Here is a 25,942-nt window from a genome sequence, read left to right as displayed (position 1 = left end):
TCCAACCTGATAGAGCTTGAGAGGTACTGCCAAGAGGAATGGGCAATAATTTCCAAAGACAGCTGTGCCAAGCTTGTGGCATCATATTCAAAAAGACTTGAGGCAGTAATTGCTGCCAAAGGTGCATCAGTATTGAGCAAAGGCTGTGAATACTTCTGTACATGTGATTTTTCAGTTTTTTTAATTTTAATAAATTTGCAACAATTTCAAAAAATCTTTTTCATTGTCATTATGGGGTATTGTGTGTAGAATTTCAAGGAAATAAATTAATTTAATCTAGTTTGGAATAAGGCTGTAACTAAAAAAATGTGGAAAAAGTGAAGCGCTATGAATACTTTCCAGATGCACTGTAAAGAAATAACATGAAATGTGCAAAAACAAACATTGTAACTTTTAAAATATATCTAAAACACTCAATTACAGAATAAATATTAAATTGCAATATTTAGATTTATTTTAATATTTATCAAATAAATGCAGCATTTGTGAGAAAACAATTATGCACGCACGACACGGTTCAGTGAACTTAATCTAAACTTTAACAAGCAATCAGTAACAACCATCCAAGACACCCGTCTAACTACTTAAGGTAGTGTACAGCAAACCTGGCACAATATCATAACCCATAACGATTACAGTACATCCAAAAGCACACATGGTACTACATTTATTCAAAGCATTCACACCTTGATAAGCAACATGTACACACTTGCCTCTTCAGCATGTTTACATTTGCATGCAAGATATTGTTAGTTATGCAGCGAGCTAGCAGTAGTTAAATTAGCACATTTATTGCTGCCTTAAGCACTGACGTGGAAATTCAGCCAAAAAAAACACTGCAGGAGTGATAATCGCAGCACAACATGACAGATCACCTCCCCACTGTATCCCACTGCACATAGAAATACCGGGTCTGCATGAAGAGAGGGGGAATCAGCTGACCTACATTTGAGACCAGCTCAACATAGGTACCAGTCCGGCTAGTCCAAATGTTTTCTAATGACGACATATTTCATATGCAAACGAGCTTAATAATTGTCAAACAACCCGTTTGCTCCATAACCTTGAGGTGAACGGAAAAAAAGGATTTCCAGGTAAAATGTCTCGTCATGTTTTGAGAGACAACCGAGATGTGCGACAATTTTGAAGCTCGTTTGAATTCTAAACACGTCATGTTAAAAGGTTAATGGTTATCCATCATATCTATCCGCAAACATGCTGTCTATTTAGGAAGTTCGCTAGGTTTTGAAACACAACCCTCGTCACCTCCTTTATTTTCAACCGGTACGCAGCAAACGTTGATGTTAACGATTTGAATTTCCAGTATGTACACACACGACAGAATAAGGCAAGGTCAACTTTAAATGTAACAAACAGAGGTATTAAAACAGAGGTATGTGTTGACACGGGCGTTAGCCAACTGTTGCTAGCTAACATGACATTGATGAAACGACGTGTTGATCTGCCGACCAGATCTCTAACAAGCCGCTAAAACTTCAAACCTACGCTGAATACATTTTAATATGTGAAGTGTAATGCTAAATATACACTCACGAAGCTGTCGCTATATTTAGGAGTAGTGAAGAGAAAACAGAAGCTGAAGTATTTCTCCAACGGCCGCGTCCGCCATTTTGAGACACCGAGAAAAGGAGGCGCAAAATTTACAGCCACAACAGCTCTTCAGCTAGCGATTTTGATCAAACCTAACTGCGAATAGAGACATAAATGGCCCGTTCTTACCCTACAGAGTCAGCGCTGAATGTTAATCCTCAGAAGACGCTGGTAAGGGACGAAATAAGTGTTATTTTAGTGTTCAACAGGGGGGCTGAAGTCTCGGGGTCTGCCTCCTTGCAGCGCCGCATTCGCCTCTACACGGCACGGGGGCGCGCATCGGCTGACTTCAGCAGGCGGGAGCGCGCACGCCCTTCAATCTCACACCCTCCTTTCAAATACCGTGGGCGTTACTTGAATAAATATTCACGCAGTATCGCAGATAACTACAGAAATGGAGCGTGAAACATTATTTCTCACATGACCCACATCAGTGGTTTTAATCTGGGTTCAATTCAGAGCGCGTGACCTTTATTTGTGAGTTCGAGTCCCAGCTGGCGTCAAAACAGCACCTGTGTCATATGTCAGGTGCATAAACTACCTATAGTACGATGATTCATGCTTCAAATGTAACTTTCACTCAGCTAAAGCTAAATATTTACGTGTCTATAACTGTAACAGGCTTCAATAGTTTATGTGTAGTGTAAATAGAATATTTAGTTCCTTTAAACGATATAGATACTATTGAAAACAAAGAGAATGTTCTGTTTAGAGACAATGTGGATGAATATATAATGATATAATCGCATGTTGTTTTCTAGTTTCTTTATTCATTTTAATACAAAAAGATACTCAACCAAAAAAATAATTAGATTGTTATTTAAAAGAATTGACATTTGAATTGAATTCCACTCATTAAAGAAACCAAAACAGACACGCAAATGGGCATGACACATATTTCATGTCAAAAACAGGGGAAATCAATAACAGCAACAAAAAAGAGAAAGGAAATCCACAGATACTGTTTTTGTAAATGAAGAACAAAAATACAAGGTGACCTTTTTGAACACCAGATGTCTAAATCGAATGAAATCATATATTTTTTTGATGACATTCGAGTTTATAATGGGTCAGTGCGTGTTTTTTTAAGAGCAAGTTTAACCAAATATGTTACAGATTGAAGATGGTGGTGTATTAAATGTAAAATATATTTAAAACAATTACTGCTCCACAGCAAATCATTTACTAAAATAATTACTTTCACACAGAAACACTGTCATTTGTGGTTGAACTGTGATTCAAAGTCTATTATGAAAAATGCTAATTATAACCAGGAAGACATTTGAGATGTTTTAGATTAAAGATTTAAACTCAAAAAGCAAAGATGAATTTAAAACACTACTATTTTGTATCTGCATCTTGTCAATAATCCCCAACCTTTCTTTAAAAATAAAAAAGGCCTAAACATCTACAATACATCGAATTGGTTCATCATGCAAGCAGTTGTTAATTAAAATCTTTCTGCTTTGCTACATAACAGGAACACATCACAATTTGGTGAATCGTATTAATATGAAAATGACCTTTGCGGTTAAATTGGAAACACTGCTTGAATCCAGTGGTTTGTTCACTATGAAAGGTGTAACTATGGAAGCTTGAATATATACGACTGAGGTCATATTTAACATTGTTGACTGCAGAGATTGGCTACTTGTTATTTTTATAGACCACAGCTCAGGAAAAAAAAAACAACCTGAGGCTAAGTGCCTGGTGCAAGGACACGCTAAAGACAGGATCTTCTCATTAACCTTTCAGTTCAAAGGTCATGCTTGTTTGACACTGAACTTGTGATGCATCTGTTACCAACTCAGAGCTTCAATCCACCACCATCACCATCATATGAGGCGGATTCCTAATAACCGATTAGTATCAAATCTACTCAACCCATGTTTTAACTCTTGTTTTGAAATCAATTCCAATTCAATACATTAAAATCAAGTTATGGCCGTTACAGTGTTAATATACTGACTACAGCACCCCCATGTGGCACCTAAGGGTACTGAAGTAGACATTCAATTCTGTTCAACCTCCAACGATTTCTGACTCCAAAAGAAAAGATTAAGCAGATATGGAAAGAAATACAGTTGTCGGACCTTATATAAGCTTAAATAGGCACAAATCTCACACACAATTATATATTCTTGCTCATAAATATCAATTACCCACCATATATAGTTTTTAAACAAGTTTACTTTGTCGTTTATAGGGAAATACAACCAGGCTAGCAGTTTTCTTGCATCCATGTGCATAATCCAAGGTGCACTTAGTTCCAGCATATTGCTTCATACACAGTTTGAGCACAGCAACATTTTGACATTTGCAGGACACACACACAAAGCATGTATACAAGCAAACACACCCTTGATCATCATTTCTTCTTTTTTTTTTTTTTTGGTATGTTACATCAAAGCAGCCCATCTTTTTCCTCACTTTGCGGTTCAAAATGAAACCACGCACTGGAAAAGTGCAATAAATACTGCTAGGGAGGAATCTCAAGTTCCTGAATGTTGTGCTAAATTTCTTGTTTACGGATTTCGATCTCGAGAACCATTATATCTGTAGCACATTTTTCACCATCGAGTCCATTAATGATGTACGTATAAAAATATCATCACAATATTACTCTGTTGCAGCAGCTTTGGAGGAATCCTCTGAATCCGTTTCTGCACTAGCATGAGACAGACACACATACATACATACAGAAACACACACACACACACACACACACACACACACACACACACTTTTAAAGTGGAAAAAGAAAGAGATTCAACACAACAGTCACTAATTCAAGCTGGACATTTCAAATCAGTATTCCGATCAAAATGAATCAAGTATCCGTTTAACCCCCGATGCATTTCTATAAAACATACATGGCTCAAATCAACGTTCGCATGAAAGTACTAATGGCTTCTAGTGGACTTTTACAAAAAGGATTCTTTGTTTTTACAGATGCCACCGATCCAAAATGATTGGTTTAAGAACACGCATCTGTAAAGTCCCATCGATCCGGTCTAAAGGCAGAGCGTAGAAATAACGATGCTAGCATTCGCTTTTTAGACTAGACCTTTAAAAATGTACATTCTTAAGCCCATGATTCATATTCGTCTATCTCTCTTCTCTCTGTTGCTGAACTGAACGGTGAACGTCTCTCATCTGGTGTGCAGTGTAGAAATCACCTGAGTTTTCAGATAAGGAGGTGTGTGTTTTTTTTCTCGGATCTCTCTACACTCGTGCGTCGGTTTGGGACGGATTGGGGTTTATCCTGGGCTCAGATGAGAAGGTTAGAGATGGAGATGATTGATGGATGGATAAGGCTCTGGTATAAATGTCATGGCCATCCTAGGTCGCCTCCATCTTAATCGGTGCAAACTCTCAGAGGAAGTGCTTGGTTTAATTTCTTGCTTCTTCCTCTGGTAGACGTTTGTTGGTGGATTGAGCGTGTGGGAAAAAAAAAAAAAAAACATCTGCTTTCGTTTTTCTTTACAGCTACATACTACTCTCTGTACACTTTTATTTAGTCGGATGCTGCTGGTCCTCCCCCCTCTCCCTGTTATGCTCGAATTGAATTGGTTAGATTAGACAGCTCAGTGGCCGGGTCCACAGGTTGAAACAGATGGCTGCTGTATGGTGTCCTCCTCATCTGGAGAGGGTCTGTTGGTTTAGGGTTTGTTAATCATCCACAGGCAGCTTGTCATCTAGCTCTAACTGACTGCCCTGCTGTTCCTGGATTTTCCCAGAATCCTGCATCAGCTGGCGTCTCTGCACCTCGGCCTTCAGGTTCTCCAGGTCCTTTTGACTGTGTGGAGAAAATGGAGAATGGAAAAAAATAAATAAATAATAATAATAATAATAATTCTCAAAATGGACTGAATTAGGTTCTTGTCTTCTAAAACATTTACTTGCATTCAAAAAGGCGGCAACACCAAAGCTCCAAAAAATAACCAATTTATTCAGACCCCCTTGTTTTTCACGTTTTTTATGTTTTGTGATTTTTTGCCATAAAAATGACTGATTTTGTGGTAGTAATTCCCAGAAATTTGCAGACAATTTAGCGATAAAAAACAAAAAACAAATAAAGCTTTTTTATTCTGATCTCGACAAGACAAGATCTAAAACAATGGGGATTAAGCTAAAGGAAGGTTTTATAACTCTTATTTTTATCCACGATCTTACTTTCTCTCAGATTTCACTCCAGGAGCATCTGATATCATATACCTTACACTCAGGACATGCGCTAAGGTTTCCTCTACCGTAATACACCTAAAACACGGATTGCCGTAAAACCCGTCAATTGTAGGGAATCGATTTCTCTCGTTAACTGCAGGAAAAGAGCCAAACGAAAACATTTATCGATTTTATGCACATGATAATACCAGCTACATGTAAAGCAAAAATAATGTCCTTCAATTCGGTCACGTGCAGCGGCCGTCATCCTTGAATCAATCTCCATCATTGTAAGCAGCTTGCTTTTCTGTCTGTTCCACTGCTCCGTTTGTTAGATTTTTGCTTCAACTTGCTTTTGCAGTGTGAAGCGCGTCAAACCCACAAAATACCCAATTCGTGCCACAAGATGCCTAATCCAATCTCTGCATTGACTTCACATGTAAATCACTCGTGTTTCATCCACATCTGCTTACTGCAACCACCCCTTCATGTAATATAATAATTGTGAGGGCACAGGTGACACGTCATTTTTTGAGAGCCACTCAAAATTTAGCATTTAATTAAGAATTTTGCAGGATCACAAAAATTTGCGACTTTGTTGATTTTGCGTGGAATTCAGCGATCATAGAATCGTGAAAAACTAGGGGGTCTGTTTATTAAATTAAAAAGGCTAACTAAAAAAAAAAAACTTTTAACTTTTCAAGCACACTGGCTCTTCATCCGACAATAATCATGACAGATGTGGCTCAGAACCTATTCATAGTGATGCGTGTGCTTTTGTGCATTTTTACATTTATTTCTTAAACTTTGGTTTTAATGTTCATTTAATAAGTTAGTTTTTATTATTATTCAGATTATAGATGATTTAAATCCAATATTATTTTACAACTGTTGTATTTTTATCAATTTATAATGTAATCGTTTGTGTGTACACTTTTTTTGGCATATCAGGACACAAATGTGTGTAACAACATAAGTATGACAAGTATAAGACAAAAGTCTTATACAAATCACACAGAATTGTTATTATTTTTTTGGATTATTATTATTTACAGTTTCCTATGCGGGTTGGGTTTAGGAGTAGGGGAGAGAAAATATAAAGTTCGTAGAGTATAAAAACAATAGAAACCTATGTAATGTCTTCACAATTCACAAAAACAAATCAGTGTGTAGATAGGTAGACAGATAGCCACACACACACACACACACACACACACACACACGCACGCACGCACGCACGCACGCACAGGGAAGTAAAAAGTATTAGCACTCCTGTGAATATAATTCTTCTTAAATGTTTTCCTACATGATGTTTATCACAGCAAGGAAATATTTTGCAGTATTTCCTATTAAAAAAACATAAAAACTGCAAAAGGAGTTTTATTTAAATACTTGATTTATTTAAATACTAGATGGTGTACACAGATTAAACCACTGTTGAACAATAATGTGCCTAATTAACTTGCCAATTAAATTGTATAAGTATCTTGAAGCAAAATAGTAGCAAAATAATTAGTTTAATATCTGTACTGTTATCAAAGCACTGACAATAAATAAATACTATAAATCTTGACAAAAACAACTTTAGTTACTCACCTGAGAGGAATAAAAATGATGCCATTGATGATATTAAGCTGCTCCAGAACACTGGCCATGCTTGGTGCCGTAAACTGCAAAGAACATCAAAATAACTCAACCAAAATTGCAACTTTTCAATCATATGAGGCTGATGATGGCGAAAGTGTGTGACTGACCTTGAGAGGCATTATGCTAGCATTGGAGCCGTTCTTGTAGATCTCGTTCATGGTTCTCTGTAGAGCCACGGCCTGCTGCGTGAGGTACTTCAAGTACTCAGAGCTTTCCTTCGTCTTCTCATGAGCTTCGCCGACCTAAAACACAAGTGCACGGTGTTGTTGGCTTATCATTTCAGAATAAACATTTGATGTAATAGTGTGGTATACATCAGTGTATTACAACAATGTTATTAAAGTCCCATTGTGTTTGTTCTATTTGAAAATCAATGTACAAGCCCCTGTAAAGTGCTACTCGAGTTTAAATAGAATTTTTTGAAGATCATTGCTTCATGTATCATATAAAAAGCAGCAGCACAGAAATAAGGAAAATAGTAGAATGAATGAAACAAACTTTTATCAAATGTGATCTATAGATTCAGCTTGAATCAGATAAATCTAGATTCATTCAATGTGAATCAATAAGCATCACTGCTGAAAAATAATGCAACCAATAAAGCAATAAACTAGCTTAATCCACATAACTAATTTGACTTGAAATGCATAAATATGTAAAATAATTAAACACTGTAAATTATATCTAGACTTTTTCCCATATCTTATTCTCAGAAGTGAATTTTGAAGATAAATATGCATGTTCATCTATTAAGGTCACTGCAGCAAGATTTGTTTTTGTCTGAGATAAAGGTTTATGCAAGAAAAATGAAAGTTTTAGCTTAGCTAAACATTTAGCTTAGCTTAGCATAAATTATTCAATTGTATTTTTCCGAGATGCTAATGATCTAATCCGATTCAATGATTTATGCTAAGCTATGCTAAAAGTGCTCCCTCCAGACACACCAGTCGGCTGAATGAATTAAAAAATTTTGACTATAAAGTTGAGCTATAAAATGAGCCTATTTCCACTAAAAGTAGAGTACTCAGTTAAATATTCTAGATATAAATATTTAAACACCAACTAAGCTAAAAAATAGTGACTGTGACAAAGAAATATTTTTCCCCCAGTTTCTCTACAGTGATTACACTGATGGATGTGGAGTGGATGGAAAGGATGGAGTGGCCTAGTGGCTGTCTGACGTTTGTATACTAGAGATATTGAGATCGTTCAGAATTGTACACATGCACCCACTATCAGGTTAAAACACCTATATGTATGACGCAGTTAATGACATTATGTATTATGATTTGATCATTTAAGATCGTAATCAGAGCGGCCTACAAACTCATTGGGAGTGTTGAAGCTGGCTTCTGCTGATGAGTGTGCAAACTCATTCATTCACTTTCTTTCCAGCTTAGTCCCTTTATTAATCAGGGGTCACCACAGCAGAATGAATCGCCAACTTATCCAGCATACGTTTTACGCAGCAGATGCACATCCAGCTGCAACCCATCAGTGGGAAACACCCATACACTCATTCACACACATACGGACAATTTAGCTTACCCAATTCACCTGTACCGCATGTCTTTGGATTTGTGAGGAAAACCGAAGCACCCAGAGGAAACCAACACAGGGAGAACACGCAAACTCCACACAGAAATGCCAACTGACCTAGCCGTGGCTTGAACCAGCGACCTTCTTGCTATAAGGCAATCATGCTACCCACTGTGCCACCGTGACTGCTAACTATTTTCATTCAACTTTCTTTAATCAAATCTGACTCTGGCTCTTCCTCATCTGACAGACTGACCATTTTTGGGTTAAAACTGTAAATTATCCCCCCCAACACCTTAACACATCTGAAACACACATGAAATAGATGTACCTGGTTCTTGTATATGGTATATCCCTCCTTCTCATGCTGAAGTGCGGAGCGAAACTCAGCCTTGCTTTCATAAACTCTGGCCACCAGGTGATGACTGCAGAACAACAGACATCATAAACATTAACAAACATTTACACCACACACGACACCAGTGAGTACTTGAGTACAGTTACATGCATGTACCTGAGGGCTACTTTCAGTGATCGCGGCCCGTGGTATTTTGTGTTGATGGCCAGCGCGTTCTCCAGGAAACGCAGAGACAGGTCATATTCCATCACACCATGAAGCACCAGACCAATATTGCTCTACAATCAGAGAAAAGGATCACAATAAGAGGATGACGTTGCTCCACAAGCCTCAACTTAAGTGGCCACAGGAATTCTGCTAGCTCTCGTTACCCTTGGTTTACTTAAAAAAAAGAATCAAAGGTTAAAATAAAGTGCTTACATCGAGTAGAGCCATTTCAGGATGGTCCTCTCCGCAGACCACAAGCATGAGGTAGCGAGCGCGATACAGCAGCTTCAGGGCAGTGGACAGCTGACCGTTAGCAAAGCAGTACAGTGCTAAGTGCATCTGCGGAAAACAAACACAATGTTTAGACACAACAGGCAGAACTTTCAGGTGAAATTATTATCCACAATTATGGTTTGTAGAACCAGTTTTAGTTTGCTAACAAATCATTTTTGTTAGTTCGCCATTTTTCCACATTATCAAAGATAGTAACTAAGCAAACCAGTTCATGACAACTCTTTTTAAATGAGATCAAAATGTAAGCCCAAAGTGTGGGAATAATACATTTCAGGTTGAAATCAGAGCTAATCTTCATCATACTTAAATAGGTCACAAGTTGAAGGGAAGCCATTTGTATAGGTGTCTATGCTACAGAATGCACGCACTTAATTGTATAAAGCACTGCAATATCAAGTATACAAATTAGGCATGTTCAATAACATTGAGCTCATCCATCCGATATGAAGTGACATCAAAATAACGCTGATTCTTCTTGCTGAAAGTTAAAAAAATAATAAAATCACAAGTTTAAAATTCTTACATTGTATAAATATAAATTCTGTTTGTAAATTATAGATACATTAAAAGGGACAGTTCACCCCAAAACTTAAACGCTTTCATCATTTACTCATCCTCCCCTTTTTCCAAACCTGTTTGAGCTTCTTTCTTCTGCTGAACTCAAATGAAGATGTACTGAAGAAAAACAGCCATTGACTTCCATATTGTTTTTTGTTCCTACTATGGCTGTCAATGGCTGCTTTTTTCCAACATTCTTTTAAATATCTTGTATTGTGTTCAAAAGTAGAAAAACAAATCATGAACGTTTACAAGTGTGAGTAAATGATGAGGTGATTTTCATTATTGGGTGAAGATCAAGGCTAAAATACTGATACAACATGAAAAAACACACAATTTTTGATTTCAGAGATTTTGAGTGTTCAATGCCCACATTTGCTCATTCCTATTAACTCAATGCTTTTAAGTGGACTACATTAGTTGAGAGTTGCTTCACATATCCTGAAAAAAGTGAAAACAAAAAAATATTGATCACCCTCTGGTGGCAGTTTACAGTACAGATTATAAACCCGGCCCTAACCATTCAAACAAAAGCAAACTAAATTAAAAAAACTATTTATTAGAACACTTTAATATTGTTTTAAACCAAGATTGTGTTTTAGGTAGTTCTGATCACATTGATGTATGTGCAGGTTCATTTTTCTAATACAACAATCATGCAAAGAATGTGGAAGAGTGGCTGTGCCATCAACAATGGTCTATTGATTTTTTTTTTTTTTTTTTTTTCCAAGCGTCATTTGTTCCATCAGAAAGGAAACAGCATTCTTAAGATTTAGGAGAATAATCTGTTAATAACATTTATAAAATGTGTGTAGACACTTACATATTCTTGAATTGTGTTGGGATGTTCAATACCCAGCACTCTCTCACTCATCAGGACAGCCTTCTGCTGGTTGCTCAGAGCCTTGAAAAGAGAAGGAAAAACTCAGCATCACTACATGCTCAAAAAAGAAATAATCAATTCTAAAAGTAATAAATTCAATTTATCAGTGTTTTCATAATTTATTAAGCATTGAGGCAAGTGGCAGAAGGGAGCATGTTGGGTAACCATTAGCTGATTTTCCTTTATATCCATTTGATCATAAGCACCATTATATTTTCAGTATTTCTGGGCAGAATTTTGGAAAAAAATCTGTGGATTTTTGTGGAATATTTTTAGAAGTATCGAAATTATTAAAAGTTAATATATGAAATAAAGAACATGTTGGATTACAATGCAAATCCAATTAGATGTACTTAATTGGTAAATAAAGGAAGTCTCTTATAATAGATCTACTAAAAAGGCAGAAAATATTATTTTACAAACTGTACTGTAAATAAAACATATGAACATTTTCATATTAGTCAATAATATTATTGAAATGTATTTTTAAAATGGAATAAATATAAATGTACACACATTTACACAAGTAAAGAATAATGGGCATAATGGGCTAAAAATCTTCAAATTTCTACGTGCGCAGATTCGGTGTGGCCCTAATCATAAGTACATTTAACTAATTAATTAGTGCTAATTAATACTTATTCAATTAAATAAATGCTAGTTATTCAAAGCTATTAATATGTAGATCAATTTACATCATCATTCAAACATGTGGTGATGATTAGATTTTGAAAATCTCTAATGCTCACCAAGGCTGTGTTTATTTAAATCAAAACCTCAGTAAGTACTGAGCATTCAGAACTGCAACATTGTAAAATAGTGACGTTTAATGAATAATCGTAACTAATTGTAACAAGTTTGTATTTACATAACATATGTGCTTGTGCGGTGTATATTGTGCATTCATAAACACACATATACAACAAAATTTGATGTAAGAAAATATAAAATATATATATATAAACAATACCTATACATGCATAAAGATATGTAACACATGAATGTACGTATTTATATATACACATAATAAATATGCACACACGAAAAGTTTGCATTCATGTACTAATTTTGTATGCGATGAGACAATTAATCATTTAACCGCACTATTTGTAAGATATTAATTTAAAAGCCATTTCTATTTTACTATGTTTTGCTATTTACTCCTGATGGCAAAGCCTCAGACATTACTCCAGTCTTCAGTAGGGGTGTCGAAATGAATTGTTTTTTGCGATGCAGTAATAATCATAACTGGTTATTATGTACATCTTTTATCTCAAATGCGTTATATGGCGGTAGCTTACTATGGTGAGGAAGGAGACTGAGAGTAATTAAAACTACTTAAAAAGCAGATAACTGTGCACAATTCACTGCTTGTGGGTTCGCTGGACAGTCTTTCACTGACAGTGAAGTACATCAGAACCCAGCACAAAAAAATTAAAGCTGTAAACTCTCTCTCTCTTTCTCACCCCCTCTGGCCCCTTTGACATGCTGATGTGTTCATGGGTTAATGCTTTATCCCCTCTCTGGGCTGTTACAACAATAAAGTTACTTGTGGATCCAGACACGAGCATGTCTGCAGAGCAAGTTTTCACCACCGTGTCACTGTCTATAATGGATCAGCTGATCGCCGCAGCCGTTTAACATCACTGTCCGTGTCACTGTTTGCCGAACAGTGCCAGAGTCGTGCTGACCGTTTGTGCTGATCGCAGCCTTTTCTGTTGAGCGAGTGATCAATCATAGGCGTTTAAGAACTCGCTCAACAACACTCAAAAAAAGCAAGCAGGATAATATTTACTTTTATTTGATATAAATGCTTATGTTGTTCTGTGCAAGTACTTTAATTTTGTTTGATACATTCAAAAAGAGTGTTTTCTTGGAGCAGGTAAACCTAAAAGTGCAGTTCATATATCTGACTGCTTGTATTAAAGGACAAAATTGTTTTACAAATGATATAATATATTTATAAATTATAAATTAATACAAGAATTTTTGTGTTGCTAAATAAAATATCAAATTGTGCATGGAACAATGCAACGTGATGCACAGAGATATTGAATTGAACCTAATCGATGGCATGATAATCATAACTGAACCTAGAGACCAGTGTAGGTTCACACCCCTAGTCACATGATACTTCAGATTTCATTGTATTTTGATTCATTTGCTCAAGAAAAATCTATTTTTATAAAATTCTAAACTGTAAAAATGAAAAAGAAAGCCTTCCTGAACTGATTTAAACAGTAGTGCACATTCATCCACAAAACCCAAAGTTTTACAACCATTATAAACAAATCAGTCTCCTATATCCAAACACTGTTTCACTGGCATCTGTTTTTGGTGCATACCTCTGGGTGATCACCCATGATGTAGTTGAGTCGAGCCAGAAGACGCAGGCAGGCACAGATCTCCACGTGCATGGCTCCATACACATTGTTGAAGAGGTTCAAGGCCTCGTTGATGAGCTCACAGCCCTCTTTTAGAAAGCCTGCGCACCAAGGACGCATCAATCAGCTCTACAAAACTGTTGCAAGTGTCAAAGCACTGATGATCATTTGTTTTTGTTACCTTGCTGAACCTTGGCCTGTCCGCTCTGGAAGAAATGGAAGGCATCTGAGGCTTTGGGGTTGACGTGCTTCACAACAGGGAAAATGTTCAGGATGTCCTCCTCGGTGAAGGCCGGCTTGTGGCGGCTGTCGAAGTTGTATTCCTTTATCAAGATCTACAGGGGAGCACAAAGGAGAAGCTTGTCACTACAGGACACCCGACGGAGCACCTCAGAGACACTGAGCGAGATGGATCAAACACTACCTGAATGCCAGTTTTGATTGAGATCTCCCTCAGAAGGGTGATCTTCTGCAAACCGTACTTCTCCACTGCCTGGTCCACGCTTTCACTGCAAAAAGCAAACAATTAGTCTCCAGTTAAAGTAATAGTGTGGTACAATACTATGTACTTGACAGATTGCCAATAAAAGAACGAGGCAGTTTTCATTACAAGTACATTACTATACAGTAAAGTGCAATGGAAATATACTGGAAGACTTAGTTTAGAAATAGATCTTTCCAGAGAACTATTCAATGTGACCGTGTTGATTTTGTTGTGGAATGAATCTGGATTATGGCCCCGATATGCTTCAAAAAGAAACTGAAGAAAATTCTAAATCTGGCAGTTCGAAACAGCTCAACACATCAATCTTTTTGGGGGAATTCGTTTTTGACTCCTAAACACCTTTGAGCTACCATTGCCATCCATAGCGATTAAGCAATGGGGTATATGCACTGTTTTTCAGCCTCCGATAAACTTCTAAGAAAAGGCTGAAGTGACTATTTTCAATTCAATAAGGCTCCTATCACAGCATTGATAATGTCATTTAATTACAGTATATAATTAGTTAAATAGACTTAAGCATTTATATAGTTGTTCAAACCTAAACGAGATGAAATGTCATTTAAGTGCAAGCGAGCAGTACGCGAGTGCTGAAAGTCCATTGAATATACTGTGGTAAAATTTATTTCCATATTTTAAAGTCATGGCCGCAGACAGCAGAATTTAATTCAGTGCTTTTTGTCCAGTCTAAGACCCACTTTAAGTGGTCTATCAATCAGGTAGTGAAGATCAAACTAAAAGTCTGTATGCATACAGTCCACTGCTTTGTGTTTTGGAACTGCACCTTCTTTGATGTGTGAGGAAATGGCTCAACTTGTTCTTATTGCCCTCAAAGAATAAAAAATAACTTGCTTTAAGCATATCAGCAGGGCCTCTAGCAACATATAATACTGATAAAAATGACTTCAATATTTTTTACTAGTTTTAAGAGTTACGTTCACTTATTTAGGCCTGTGGTAACTAATAAGTATAAAATTAAAACTGTATTAGCCTAATAGGCTATATTAGTGGCAATAATGGTATCAGCTGATAATTTTCATGTAATAAAATACATTACTGGCTGATAAACTATTTCATAAATTATCAGAGTACGTTTACATGGACACCAATAATCCGATTTTAATACGATTAAGACAATACTCTGATTAGGAGTGTACCATGTAAACAGCGATTTTCGATTAATGTCATAATCGAACTAAACAGAAATCGAATTAAGACATGTAGAGTATTGCCTATTTTAGTCGCACTATAGAAGTGCAGTACAGACATGTGAACACCTTAATCAAACTATTACCGTCATGTAGGACTTTTTGCAGCATTTTGCGACAGGATAGTCTATACACACACACACACAGCTGTCTGACACTATTATCTGCACCTACAGAGTCAGTGAAGACCACAGACACCTGCATCACGAAATGCGGAGGTTTTTTCTCCCATTCAGCGTGGTATGAAATTTCATTAAAACTACACTCTTCCAGCAGTTCATAGTTGCATATTTGTTTGTCAGGGGGGTGTTGGGGCATGCATGAAATGTTCCTGAATGAAAGTGAAAGTGCCAAACTGCAGTTAAAGTCGACAAATTAAATATGAAACACCCGAAATTGCATAAAACTCAGAAGGAAACATAGATAGCGTGGTGACGCAATGACGTTAATCAAATTATGTGTATCCTAACATGCAAAAGGGATCATGAAAGGAACATTCAAAAAGCAACTCATGTAAACGCCTTAATCATATTATTGTCTAAATTAGATTAAGGTAAATAATTTGATCACTGATGTCCATGTAAACGTAGTCACTGACTGCTAAATGATGATAATGATGGCCATTAGGGTTATTATATTGTTGCCTTCAACATGAGTTTTCAGAGGAAAAAAAAAAGATCATCCACTGTATTTGTTTACGTTTTGTTTTTGTAATCAGGCTAAAGATTTGTATTTATTGCTCTATACATTGGTTACTGATGTCAATATATAAAGTGATGGTTTCGGTCAAAACATTTTTCAGTGTATTTCTACTCCATTTGTTCAAATTGGCTAATTCATTATGATGTGCCCGTCTTTATGAAAGGATTATTTACTTACTGACTCAAACTTTGATTTATTGTATAAAGTCCTATAATCCTGGTTAAAACAAGTCTGTGTGCTACTTTATAATTAACTCTCACCATTGCAGACTGAAGTTGTAGTAGCCGTGTGCTTCAGAGATGATGTTCTTCCACAGTTCGCTGGGTGTTAGGCTGGCCCAGGCAGTGTTGTCTCCTCCACCAGGGACACGGTTGCGTCTCTTGCGGCTCTTTTTGCGGGACACCAGCTCATCCGCAGGAAGGTGAGCCACTGCATCTGGGAAAGAGCTCAAGAGGCAGTTGAGAAAGTGGCTCACCGCAGCGGATAAAGCAGAGAGATCCACACCCTTCAAAAAAACACATGTATTAACACAAAGGCAAGTGTGCTGCTAAAATAGAGCAAACGCAACCTAAAATAAAACATGGCAGAATGATGTGTAGTGATAGATTAATTATTGCTGATGTACAATATAAAAGCTTCAAATATAATAATACTACTTTAATAATAGTAATGGAATAATTTTATATGAAATTAAGACTTACTAATATTCCAAAGTATCAATATCATAGTTCATACTTCATTTTAGACTAAAGTTCATTTTCAAACACTACAAATATTTTGATCTGTAGAGCATATGTACGATGGTATTTCTGTCAATGCACCACAGTAATCACTCACCTGAAGATATGTTTTGAAGATATGCTTTGCACATCTAGTGATCAGTTCACTGATTCCTATTCTCTGCATTTATAAAACAAATAGTGAATACAATTTATAGTGTCTTAGTAAAAATAAAATGTTAGAGATGAAAAAGAGAATATATGATCCTTACGTAGATGTGTTCAAGTTGTGCTTTCGCAGGCATGTTATCCATAAAGTCCAGCACAGTACCAAGATAACGCACATTGATGCCACGCTGATGAAGTGCTTCTGTCATTGTCGCTCCATCCATGGGCAGAGAGCTGTGATCTAAACAGTCTTTCACCTGCATGAAGGCAAGAATCAAGATTTCTTAGCATATAATATCTTAACAAGTAATATTCTAGGTTAGAAACTGAAAGAATTGGCATTTTAATAAAAACAAAATTTTTAAGTAGTTTCGAGGAACATACTGTTACATTTATATTAATATCGTGGCCTCCAAATTGTCCTGACATGTACCTGATTGAGCATCTGAGGTCTTGTCTTTTAATGCACCTGCCAGTTAACATTTTTTCCTTCATCCAAAATACACTTAATTGTAATACACATTTTTAAAGACTTGTATTGAGCCATAAATTTCTACTTCAGCAGCACTTCCATACACCAAACTTCAGTTTTATTCATATCTGTATTTTGAAGGCTTTACAGAGGGGTTCATTAATATATAATTTGCTTGATTATAAACAACAATTTATTTAACAGATAACTCCATTTCTGGGTGCTTTTTGTATTCTTTAATTATGGCGTGATCAAAAGAAATGCTTAAAAACCCCCATGTAAAAAACCCTGGCTCTAATAAAAGGAGAAAAAAAAAAAAAAAAAAAATCAAACAATTTGAACCCAAATTTTAGGTTTTTTTTGCTAGAAATGTATGCAACATAAACCATATCTCCATGTATAGACAACACTTTAGAAAAGTTGTATTAGAAATATGCTTTCAATTCTTAATGCCATTAACTGGGAAAGTATGGCAATTACTATTAATTAGGGCTGTGGGTTTAATCAAATTCAAATCACGATTTGAAATGTTGCGATTAGCTAAATCGCGAGAGGCTGCAATATGAAGTGTGTATTATTTAATTCCCCCCCACCCAGAGCAAATGTGTGCATGGCGTCTGTGTGTGACAGTCTTACTAGCCAATTGAGTGAGCGTACTTTTGTTCTGCCCAATCAGAATTGCGCAACCGAACTGTGTGTAACACCCACAATAAAAAAAAAACAAACAAACAGGAAAGCACGGACGAGTGGAATGATGGCGTCTGCCGCTTCAAAAGCACTAATTTCAACAAAAAACAGCATGTCAGTAATATGGGAATATTTTAGTTTCAAAATCACAAAAAAAATGTACGTTTAAGGTTTTGATAACTCATTTGTATTTTGCGTGCACTCACAGCTCCCGATGCAGGTATGTGCGTCATCTGTTGTGACTGACTAATGTAATGTACAAATATAATTTTCATAGGACAGTTATAAATAAATGCATTAGTTGCAGAATTTTAAAGCAGTTTACAGATTTAAATGCTTCTTATTGGATATTACGTCATTCAATGTGAAAACGCATGACTTTACGGAGAGCTTACGACCTATACGGTTTGCTTTAAGAACATGTTAACAAATAGCAGTAGTTACAAAGCCCCTAGTGTGGACTTTACCTTCCAGCTTAAGAAAGAAATTACGAACAGCTGGGGCAACTAGACGATAACTAATGCTATAACGCACTACCTCACTAAAGACACGTTACCTTTTAATGCAGTAACATAAGAGGGATTTAAAAAAAAAAACTCCTCTAAAATAGGTGCGAGAAGGAAGTGCATATCTCCTATCCTGCATTTAGTCACTTTGGAGTAACACAGCTGTATGTTTAACGTCATGATATTTTGTGTAGCATCAGTGATAATTATTTTGTTTTAGACAATATAAGCTACAGAAAGGCTCTTATCAGCCATATTAGTTTGCTGAGTGTTCTGTATTTTAATTATTATTTTTTGTTTGTATAATAAGCTACACTATCTCCCTAAATTTGAGTTCAACTTGTTTACAGAAAGGTAAGGTAATTTTATGTGTGCTTACTATTTGCTCTAGAGAAAAATGAGTGTTTCATTTCTCAATATTTAAAAACCAATTTAAATAAAAGTTAATTTACTCAAATAATGTTATTGAATAAATAATAAGTTAATATCTTATCAGTTCCTTTTTTTAACTTAACACTCACTGCATTTTAACAGTAATAAGCTACGATACAGATTATTGAGCAGAGTAAAAAAACAAACAAAAAAACAAACAAACATTATTTCCCCCCAAATCGCAGACCTAATATTAATTATTAAAATTTTTTTACCTAATTCACCTGCAGTGTCTGAAATGCATAATTCTTAATTCTATAATAAATTACTTCTGTAATATTTAATTCTTAACTCTATAATAAAATGCATTATGTAATAATTATTATTATTATTTTTTTTTTTACTAACACAAATTGTGCATTGAATATTGTGCTGATCCTAGTGATCAATAAAATGATAGCATTAATAAAGCTGAAACTGACAAGAGACGGGATCTGGCAGGACACCAGGAAGGCGGCGGCGTCTTTGAGAAGCTGCTTCTGTTTCTGGATGTCTTCATTGCTGTCATGTGGGAAACGCACTCCTGTAAAAGATGGATGAAGTCACGTGACCAACTCTGTCTATACTGTCGAAAAGATAAATCTCAATTCAATATCCATCGTACCTGGAGAAAAGATGTCTGGGTTGAAGCGAATGTCAAAGGAGCTGTTGCTGATGGAGCCCACAGCTTTACAGGCATTAAGCACCACCTCACGACTTTTGGGGTCTGTGAAATAAGGAGTTAAATAGAATTTACAATCACATACAAATAAAACTCAACCACCACCACAAAAAAAATGTAATAATAATAATAATAATATTAATAATAAAAGTTGTTTGGTTAAATTAGGGGTTTTCAAACTCCCAGATGCACATAAAACGTAAATATTTAAAAATATATAAAAATAATTATTTTATTCATAGAAATAAACATTTAATTTAGTCTATATAGATGCTTAATTTAAGATTCTTAATAAAGAAACAATAATTGTTTAGGAAAATATTTACTTTTTTATTATAGCAATGGTAGATCCGTTTTAATTGTTTAATTGAAAAAAATGTATCTCAGTAAAAATAAACAGCAAACTCACTAAAATTGTACTAATTTTAACTAATAACTGTTCAAATGATCTATTTTAATAAGAGGGTCTGTCCACACGTTTACATTTATAATTTTAATACTCTTCACATCAAAATATTTGAAAACCCCCGAGTTCAGTTTTACAGTTTAACAGGATTAAAGGATCACCATCACCACAAGTTAATCCTACACACAACAAATTAATTGTTTTTTTTTAATAAAAAAAGGGTTTCTAATCACACCACAGAGAAAGATTAGCAGGGAATGTGTAGTCTGGTTGGGGGGTGGTAAACTGACGTCCCGACACGGTGGAGCCCGATTATCACAAAACCAATCCAGGAGACATACTTCAATGAGCCTCAGAGAGAACAGCAGCAACAGCACAGAGAGATGCACTGGCCAAACACACACAGCAAATCAAATACACAACAGTAGAACGGCTAATCAGTCCCTCCAGAATTTAGCAAGACATTTTTCAGATTTTTGCAGCCTTAAATGACTCATTAGGCTTTTTTTTTTGTCAAAATATGTGCCAATATGTTGTTACATTTCATGCGTTTTGCTGTGGAAATGCACACAATAATCTTGTGAAATATTTACTTCTTATTTTGACCTGGAGAACCATGGGGTTCTGTGTTTTATATAAAGAAAACACAGTTTTTCCCTTTTAACACTGTAAAGCATATTTGATACACAGAAAACCTTTAATTACTAAAATAAACCAAACTTTAGCATTAGAATCATAAGAAAATACAGTATATTAAAATTATATAATTTTTTATATTATATTTATAATATACATTATATTTTATAAAATTATTATAATATTATATTTAAATAATCAATTTAAATATGATGTATTTGTTTGCTAAAACAATCAGCATTGTAGACCTACTGAACTGCATTTTGTCCAACTCAATTGTAAAAGGACAATAAATAAATCTAAGATCATAAAATGTCATTTTACTAGATTATCTATAAAAAGAACTAATATTTACATACATTTTAAACAAGTAGTCTGCTAATCTATTGTGATTTTATGAAATTTACATTGGATGACTCAAGAATAGTGGATACATTTAGCACCTCCTTGATAAACCTAATATTTTACAAAAAAAAAAAAAAACTTTAAAGAGTTTTGAAGAAGATCAAATTATATCAAAGTTATGCCTAAAAAAATGTTTGAATGTGCATTTAGGGACATTTAGTTTTGAAAATAGTAACTTAAAGCCTTCCATTATAACTAATTTTGACCATCTTTGCCTCCAGAATTATGCATTTCCCACGTTATGATTATGATGAAATAATAAAGGGTCGTTTTCTTTGTGCGTTAACTCTTTCAAGTTAAATCAACACGCCTATTTTCTGAAATATTAAAAAAAAATATGGTGTTTGTTCCAAAGTTCTTTTCAATTGTTACATTGGTTATAAAAACTCATAATCTTTAGAGCCCTTATAGACAAAGCATGTGACTTTCCTCTGGCGGGAAACTCTTGAAAGCACTGAGGGATGTCATTATTCTTCGCTCATTCATTTTGTACAAAACGTTTAGGGTAGTAGTACACTCTGTTATTGGTGGTGATACTTCAGTGAATCTCTCATTCACTTTCATAATAAACTATAATATAAAATTCTGTTTTAGACATGCCATGTGGTATCTGGTTTGGGGTTAGCATCTTGAGCTAAATCACAAAATGGTGGAAAACATCAACTCTGTTAGATGTTTAAAAATTAAACTTCAATTTGTAACAGAATCAAATGATCCCAGTCACATTTAAGCATTTTGCATCATTTTACATTATTAATAGATTTAGTTTAACTACTTTAAATTATACATTTGTCTTATATCCATCCAGTTTAAAGAAAAGTAATGGAAAATGCATGCAATGTAACCGCAAATCTAGAATGAGCCATTTGTGGCCAATTTGAGTAGTTTTCTTTGTTTTGGTCATTTTGTGCTATTAAGTAAAACGAGCAGTTTTTCCTTGGTACAACACCACATCGTGATCTTGAAGTTCAGTGATCGATTCAGTGCATGAACATTTCCAATGGCTAATTGATACTCGAATAATGTCAAAGCTTTTAAGTTTGCTCAATTTGTTTCAAATTTAAAGCTTGAAATTTCGTGATCCCACAATTGCTAAACCATGGAGGGACTCTGTAAAGAGTCAAGGACACAACTTATGTGGAGACAAAATAAATAAAAATATAATTAGAAAAACAATAAAATAAGTGTGCATGTCTCTGTCAGCTTTTGCTCTCGTTTCCTCTCAGGCTCTTTTTCGTTCTCTCTCAGGACGTACCAATACCAGATCCATCTTCTGCTGCTAAGGACTCGGCCAGCTCTTTAGCTTGGGCAAGTCCGGGAATATTTTCATCAGCTTCCTTACCCTCCAGAGGCCCATCACAGCCTCCGTTCTGCCGCTCTGCAGCTGAAGGCTCATGGGTACCGTTGGTGCTTGCTATAGGAACCTCGGTCAGAGAGGAGTTCTCAGAGACTGTGGTGGCCTCAGAGTCTTCAGGGGTCAGTGTGGATTCAGATGAAGTTGGAGAGTCTGGTGTGCCATCACATGATTCTAGAGCCAGAGGTTTGTTTTCAGACTCGCCACCTGCAGCGTTTGGGTCCTGCAGAGCTGCAGTCTTGTCTTTGTTTGCTTTCTGCTGCATTAGTTGGAGTGCTGCCATCTTCATGAAGAGAAGATATCTGACACACACACAAGGACAACTTCTTTAAACTCTTAATAAGCATATTGATATGCGTTTTTACTAAAGGATGATGCAACATTTCTCTCTTATTTTGAAGTTTAAAGTGAATTCAATTGTAACTTTACTTACATTTTTGTTTTACATGTCATTTAATGCAGACAGTTTGATGCTCCAATGTAAAAAATACATATACCTTTACTTGTTACTTTTAATTTTGTTGAGACTTACTAATCCTAAATTAATACTCAAATATTATTCATATTTATTGTATAATTACAGTAAAAATACTACTACTACTACTAATAATAATAATTTTAGCAACAACAATCAGGCTGATGTACGGTAATGTATGAATTATGTTAATATACACATTTATTATAATATACATATGTATTAAACTAATAGATAATACATTATTGCATACGTAATGCGCATTGATCCCCTCCATATTTTTTTCCATTTTGCTCAATTAAGTGTATTATAAAATTATTGCTGAACATGTGATTCACACTTCTTGGTAGCAGGCTGTTTGATGCTTCAACATAAAAAAAAACATACCGATACTTTTATGTTACTTTTAATTTGGTAAGATTTACTAATAAAACATTGCTACTAATGTTAACTATTGTCTAATAATTGTAAAAACATTACTACTACTACTTATAATAACAACAACAACAACAATCAGGCTGATGTATGGTAATGTATGAATTATGTATATTATACATATTTAAAATATGCATTAAATAAATAGAAAATACATAATTACATATGTACGTATATGCAAGCAATAACCTCCATATTTTTTACATTTTTTTACGTTTATAATTTTACAAACAATAAAATTATTCCGGAACATGAGATTAATACATTTCTTGGTAACACTTTACAGTAATGTTGACTGAGACAACCTTATTGTAAAGCGTTACCAATAAATGTACAAATCATGTTTAATAGACAACAAATTTGAGCTAAACTCTGATTTAAATTAATCCAGCATGTTGTATTTTGTACCTGTGCTCAACAAAGGCCTCAATGAGCTCCTGGCGTAAGCAGGCCAGACGATGGCGATGCTGTCGGGGGAAGCCCAGCTTCTGGCTCTCGGGGGTGAGCTCTTCCCCCTCCACCGGCAGGAAATTCAGGTCTGGAGGGAAAGTGCGCAAAAGGTCCAAGATATAATGTCGGCCATCATTGCCAATGATACCCTTACACTCCACCGAGGAGCAAAGCTCAACAGCGCTGTCCTTCTCATTGAGCACCGCATGGCGCTGCACCTTCAGCGGGCGACTAGTCTTCTCTAGCAGCTCCAGATATTTGGGATGCGACACTACAGTCTTGCCGAAATCAATGGAGCCATAGATGACGCTCTGCTCCTGCTCTCGCTCCAAGATGCCAGGAATGATGGACTGGGCAGTTACACGGTATCCTCTGTAGTCAACCACCACTGTTCCCAAAGTGTAGAGTCCTTCCACGTCTACAGCGCTGTATGCTCGCACACCGTTCAGATCATTGGTAGGGGCGGCATGAGCAGCAGAGTCTCCGCCGAGCTCCCTGTAGTGGTCGCGCACATCAAAACCCAAGCTGAAGAAGATGTTGTTCCAGATGAACATCTGCATGCGCGTTTCCTCACCAGGGTTGATGGCCATAACGTTGCCATCAATGACCGCCATGGCACCACGGGTCGCTGCAGCGGCAAAGTCACTATGAACCTGAGAAACAGAAGTGTGTTTGAGCTCAAAGGAGTTTGTGACACAAAATACTGAAGCTTTGTGTTGTTTGTGCGTTCACCTTGAATATGGCTCGCTCTCTAAGCAGGCGCTCTGGAAGGTTCTTTCGAGAAAGTTCTCTGGTTGTCTGGAGCTCCTCATTCCAGTCTCTAGTCTATTATGGAGAACAAAGAAACTTAATTCATAAAGCAATACACTACATAATGGGATATGAAAGGGATAGTTCACTCAGAAATACATATTTAGTTACCATTTACTCATCCACACAAATGAACACAGTTTATTAAAGAATGATGTAAACCAGTAGCCACTGACATCCATCTTAATAACAGGAGCAATATATTATGGAAGTCAATGGCTTCCAGTTCACAACATTTTTCAAATGGAAACAAACCTCAGGTTAGGAACAAGTGGAGGGGGAGTAATTTAGGACAAATTTATTTCTAGGTGAACTATCCTTTTAAGAGAGAACCAAAGACAAAAATGGAACCATCCATTCATTATTTTTAGTCATGAGAGAAAAGAGATTTTTGCAACATTACTATTAATGTCTTTCAACCAGACATTTTAAAATGCGAGACTGCATATTGTAATTGAGATATGAATTTATGGTTAATCAAGATCATAGAGCAAGCTTTTAAAGTGTATGTAAAATATCCATATTAATTTCTAAGGCAGATCATTACATTACTGATATCACAGGATAGGTCTAAATTAAGTTGGTTAATTCAAAGTAAAATATAATGGACTGAATTTGCAGATGCTGTTGTGTGTCCATCTTCCTACTACAATCCATATCTTTACCACACTCATTTTTGTGGCATTTTTCTACACTTGTTAAAAACTAACCGGTGCTGAAAAACAGGGTATTCACATAAATTACTAACAAACAAACAAACAAAAAAAAAAAACACACACACCAAAATAAAAAAAAACTATGATTTTGAACATACTTGGCCAGGTATGTGCTCCTCATAACCCAGTCGGGAGGTGTAGGCGTCCTCCGCTCTCACACAGTCCATGGCGTGATCGATCTGTGGTGCAGTCCAGCTGTACACTTGAAAGGGAGTGGCTATTCTCTCAAATGGATGCCTCTGAACCCTGATGCAAATTACAAAACCAATATTAATGACAGGACATGATAACTGAATAAATCCAGGGAGAATAATTACATACCACATATTAACATTTAGAAAAGGGTTTTTCAACTAGAAGGCATCACACCTCTAAATTTAACTCCAAAATTGTACTCTTAAAATTATTAGTAGTAGTAGATTAAAAAAACCACACTAAATTAAAATGTTAAAACATACAATTAAGCTGTGAACAGATTTTTTTCCCTCAATAACCATTTTACCCCAAAACAAACAGAATAAAGTTAAAACATACAGAATATAGTTAACAT

At 35.7% G+C, this 25,942-nt stretch overlaps 2 protein-coding genes across 5 annotated transcripts in view; both read right to left on the bottom strand.

The window, feature by feature from the left end:
• Positions 1-1,884, bottom strand: part of pafah1b1a (platelet-activating factor acetylhydrolase 1b, regulatory subunit 1a) — a 49,847-nt gene extending 47,963 nt beyond the window's left edge. The window contains exon 1 of one of the 2 annotated variants that reach the window (XM_056473212.1): positions 1,741-1,884. The gene's annotated coding sequence lies outside the window, so the exon portion shown is untranslated. Of the gene's footprint in view, positions 1-1,554; positions 1,574-1,740 lie in introns of those variants that run through there. The other variant, XM_056473213.1, reaches the window with a different exon arrangement.
• Positions 1,885-3,783: 1,899 nt separating this feature from the next.
• The window catches only part of cluha (clustered mitochondria (cluA/CLU1) homolog a), a 35,056-nt gene continuing 12,897 nt past the window's right edge, over positions 3,784-25,942 (bottom strand). For 2 of the 3 annotated variants that reach the window (XM_056473084.1, XM_056473086.1), the window contains exons 8-26: positions 25,491-25,638; positions 24,599-24,691; positions 23,825-24,519; positions 22,408-22,808; positions 19,649-19,750; positions 19,467-19,567; positions 17,052-17,204; positions 16,898-16,960; positions 16,321-16,565; positions 14,073-14,157; positions 13,830-13,983; positions 13,610-13,749; positions 11,205-11,285; positions 9,743-9,868; positions 9,479-9,600; positions 9,296-9,389; positions 7,533-7,667; positions 7,375-7,448; positions 3,784-5,410 (exon numbers count right to left, since the gene is read on the bottom strand). In XM_056473084.1, coding sequence (XP_056329059.1) covers positions 5,284-5,410; positions 7,375-7,448; positions 7,533-7,667; positions 9,296-9,389; positions 9,479-9,600; positions 9,743-9,868; positions 11,205-11,285; positions 13,610-13,749; positions 13,830-13,983; positions 14,073-14,157; positions 16,321-16,565; positions 16,898-16,960; positions 17,052-17,204; positions 19,467-19,567; positions 19,649-19,750; positions 22,408-22,808; positions 23,825-24,519; positions 24,599-24,691; positions 25,491-25,638 — 3,139 coding nt within the window. In that variant the 3' untranslated portion in view covers positions 3,784-5,283. The remainder of the gene's footprint in view (positions 5,411-7,374; positions 7,449-7,532; positions 7,668-9,295; positions 9,390-9,478; positions 9,601-9,742; positions 9,869-11,204; positions 11,286-13,609; positions 13,750-13,829; positions 13,984-14,072; positions 14,158-16,320; positions 16,566-16,897; positions 16,961-17,051; positions 17,205-19,466; positions 19,568-19,648; positions 19,751-22,407; positions 22,809-23,824; positions 24,520-24,598; positions 24,692-25,490; positions 25,639-25,942) is intronic. The other variant, XM_056473085.1, reaches the window with a different exon arrangement.

This window comes from Danio aesculapii, chromosome 15, assembly GCF_903798145.1.
Source record: "Danio aesculapii chromosome 15, fDanAes4.1, whole genome shotgun sequence".
Taxonomy (NCBI): Eukaryota; Metazoa; Chordata; class Actinopteri; order Cypriniformes; family Danionidae; genus Danio; species Danio aesculapii.
Note: the sequence above shows the minus strand (reverse complement) of the source record. Positions and strands in the feature narration are given on the sequence as shown.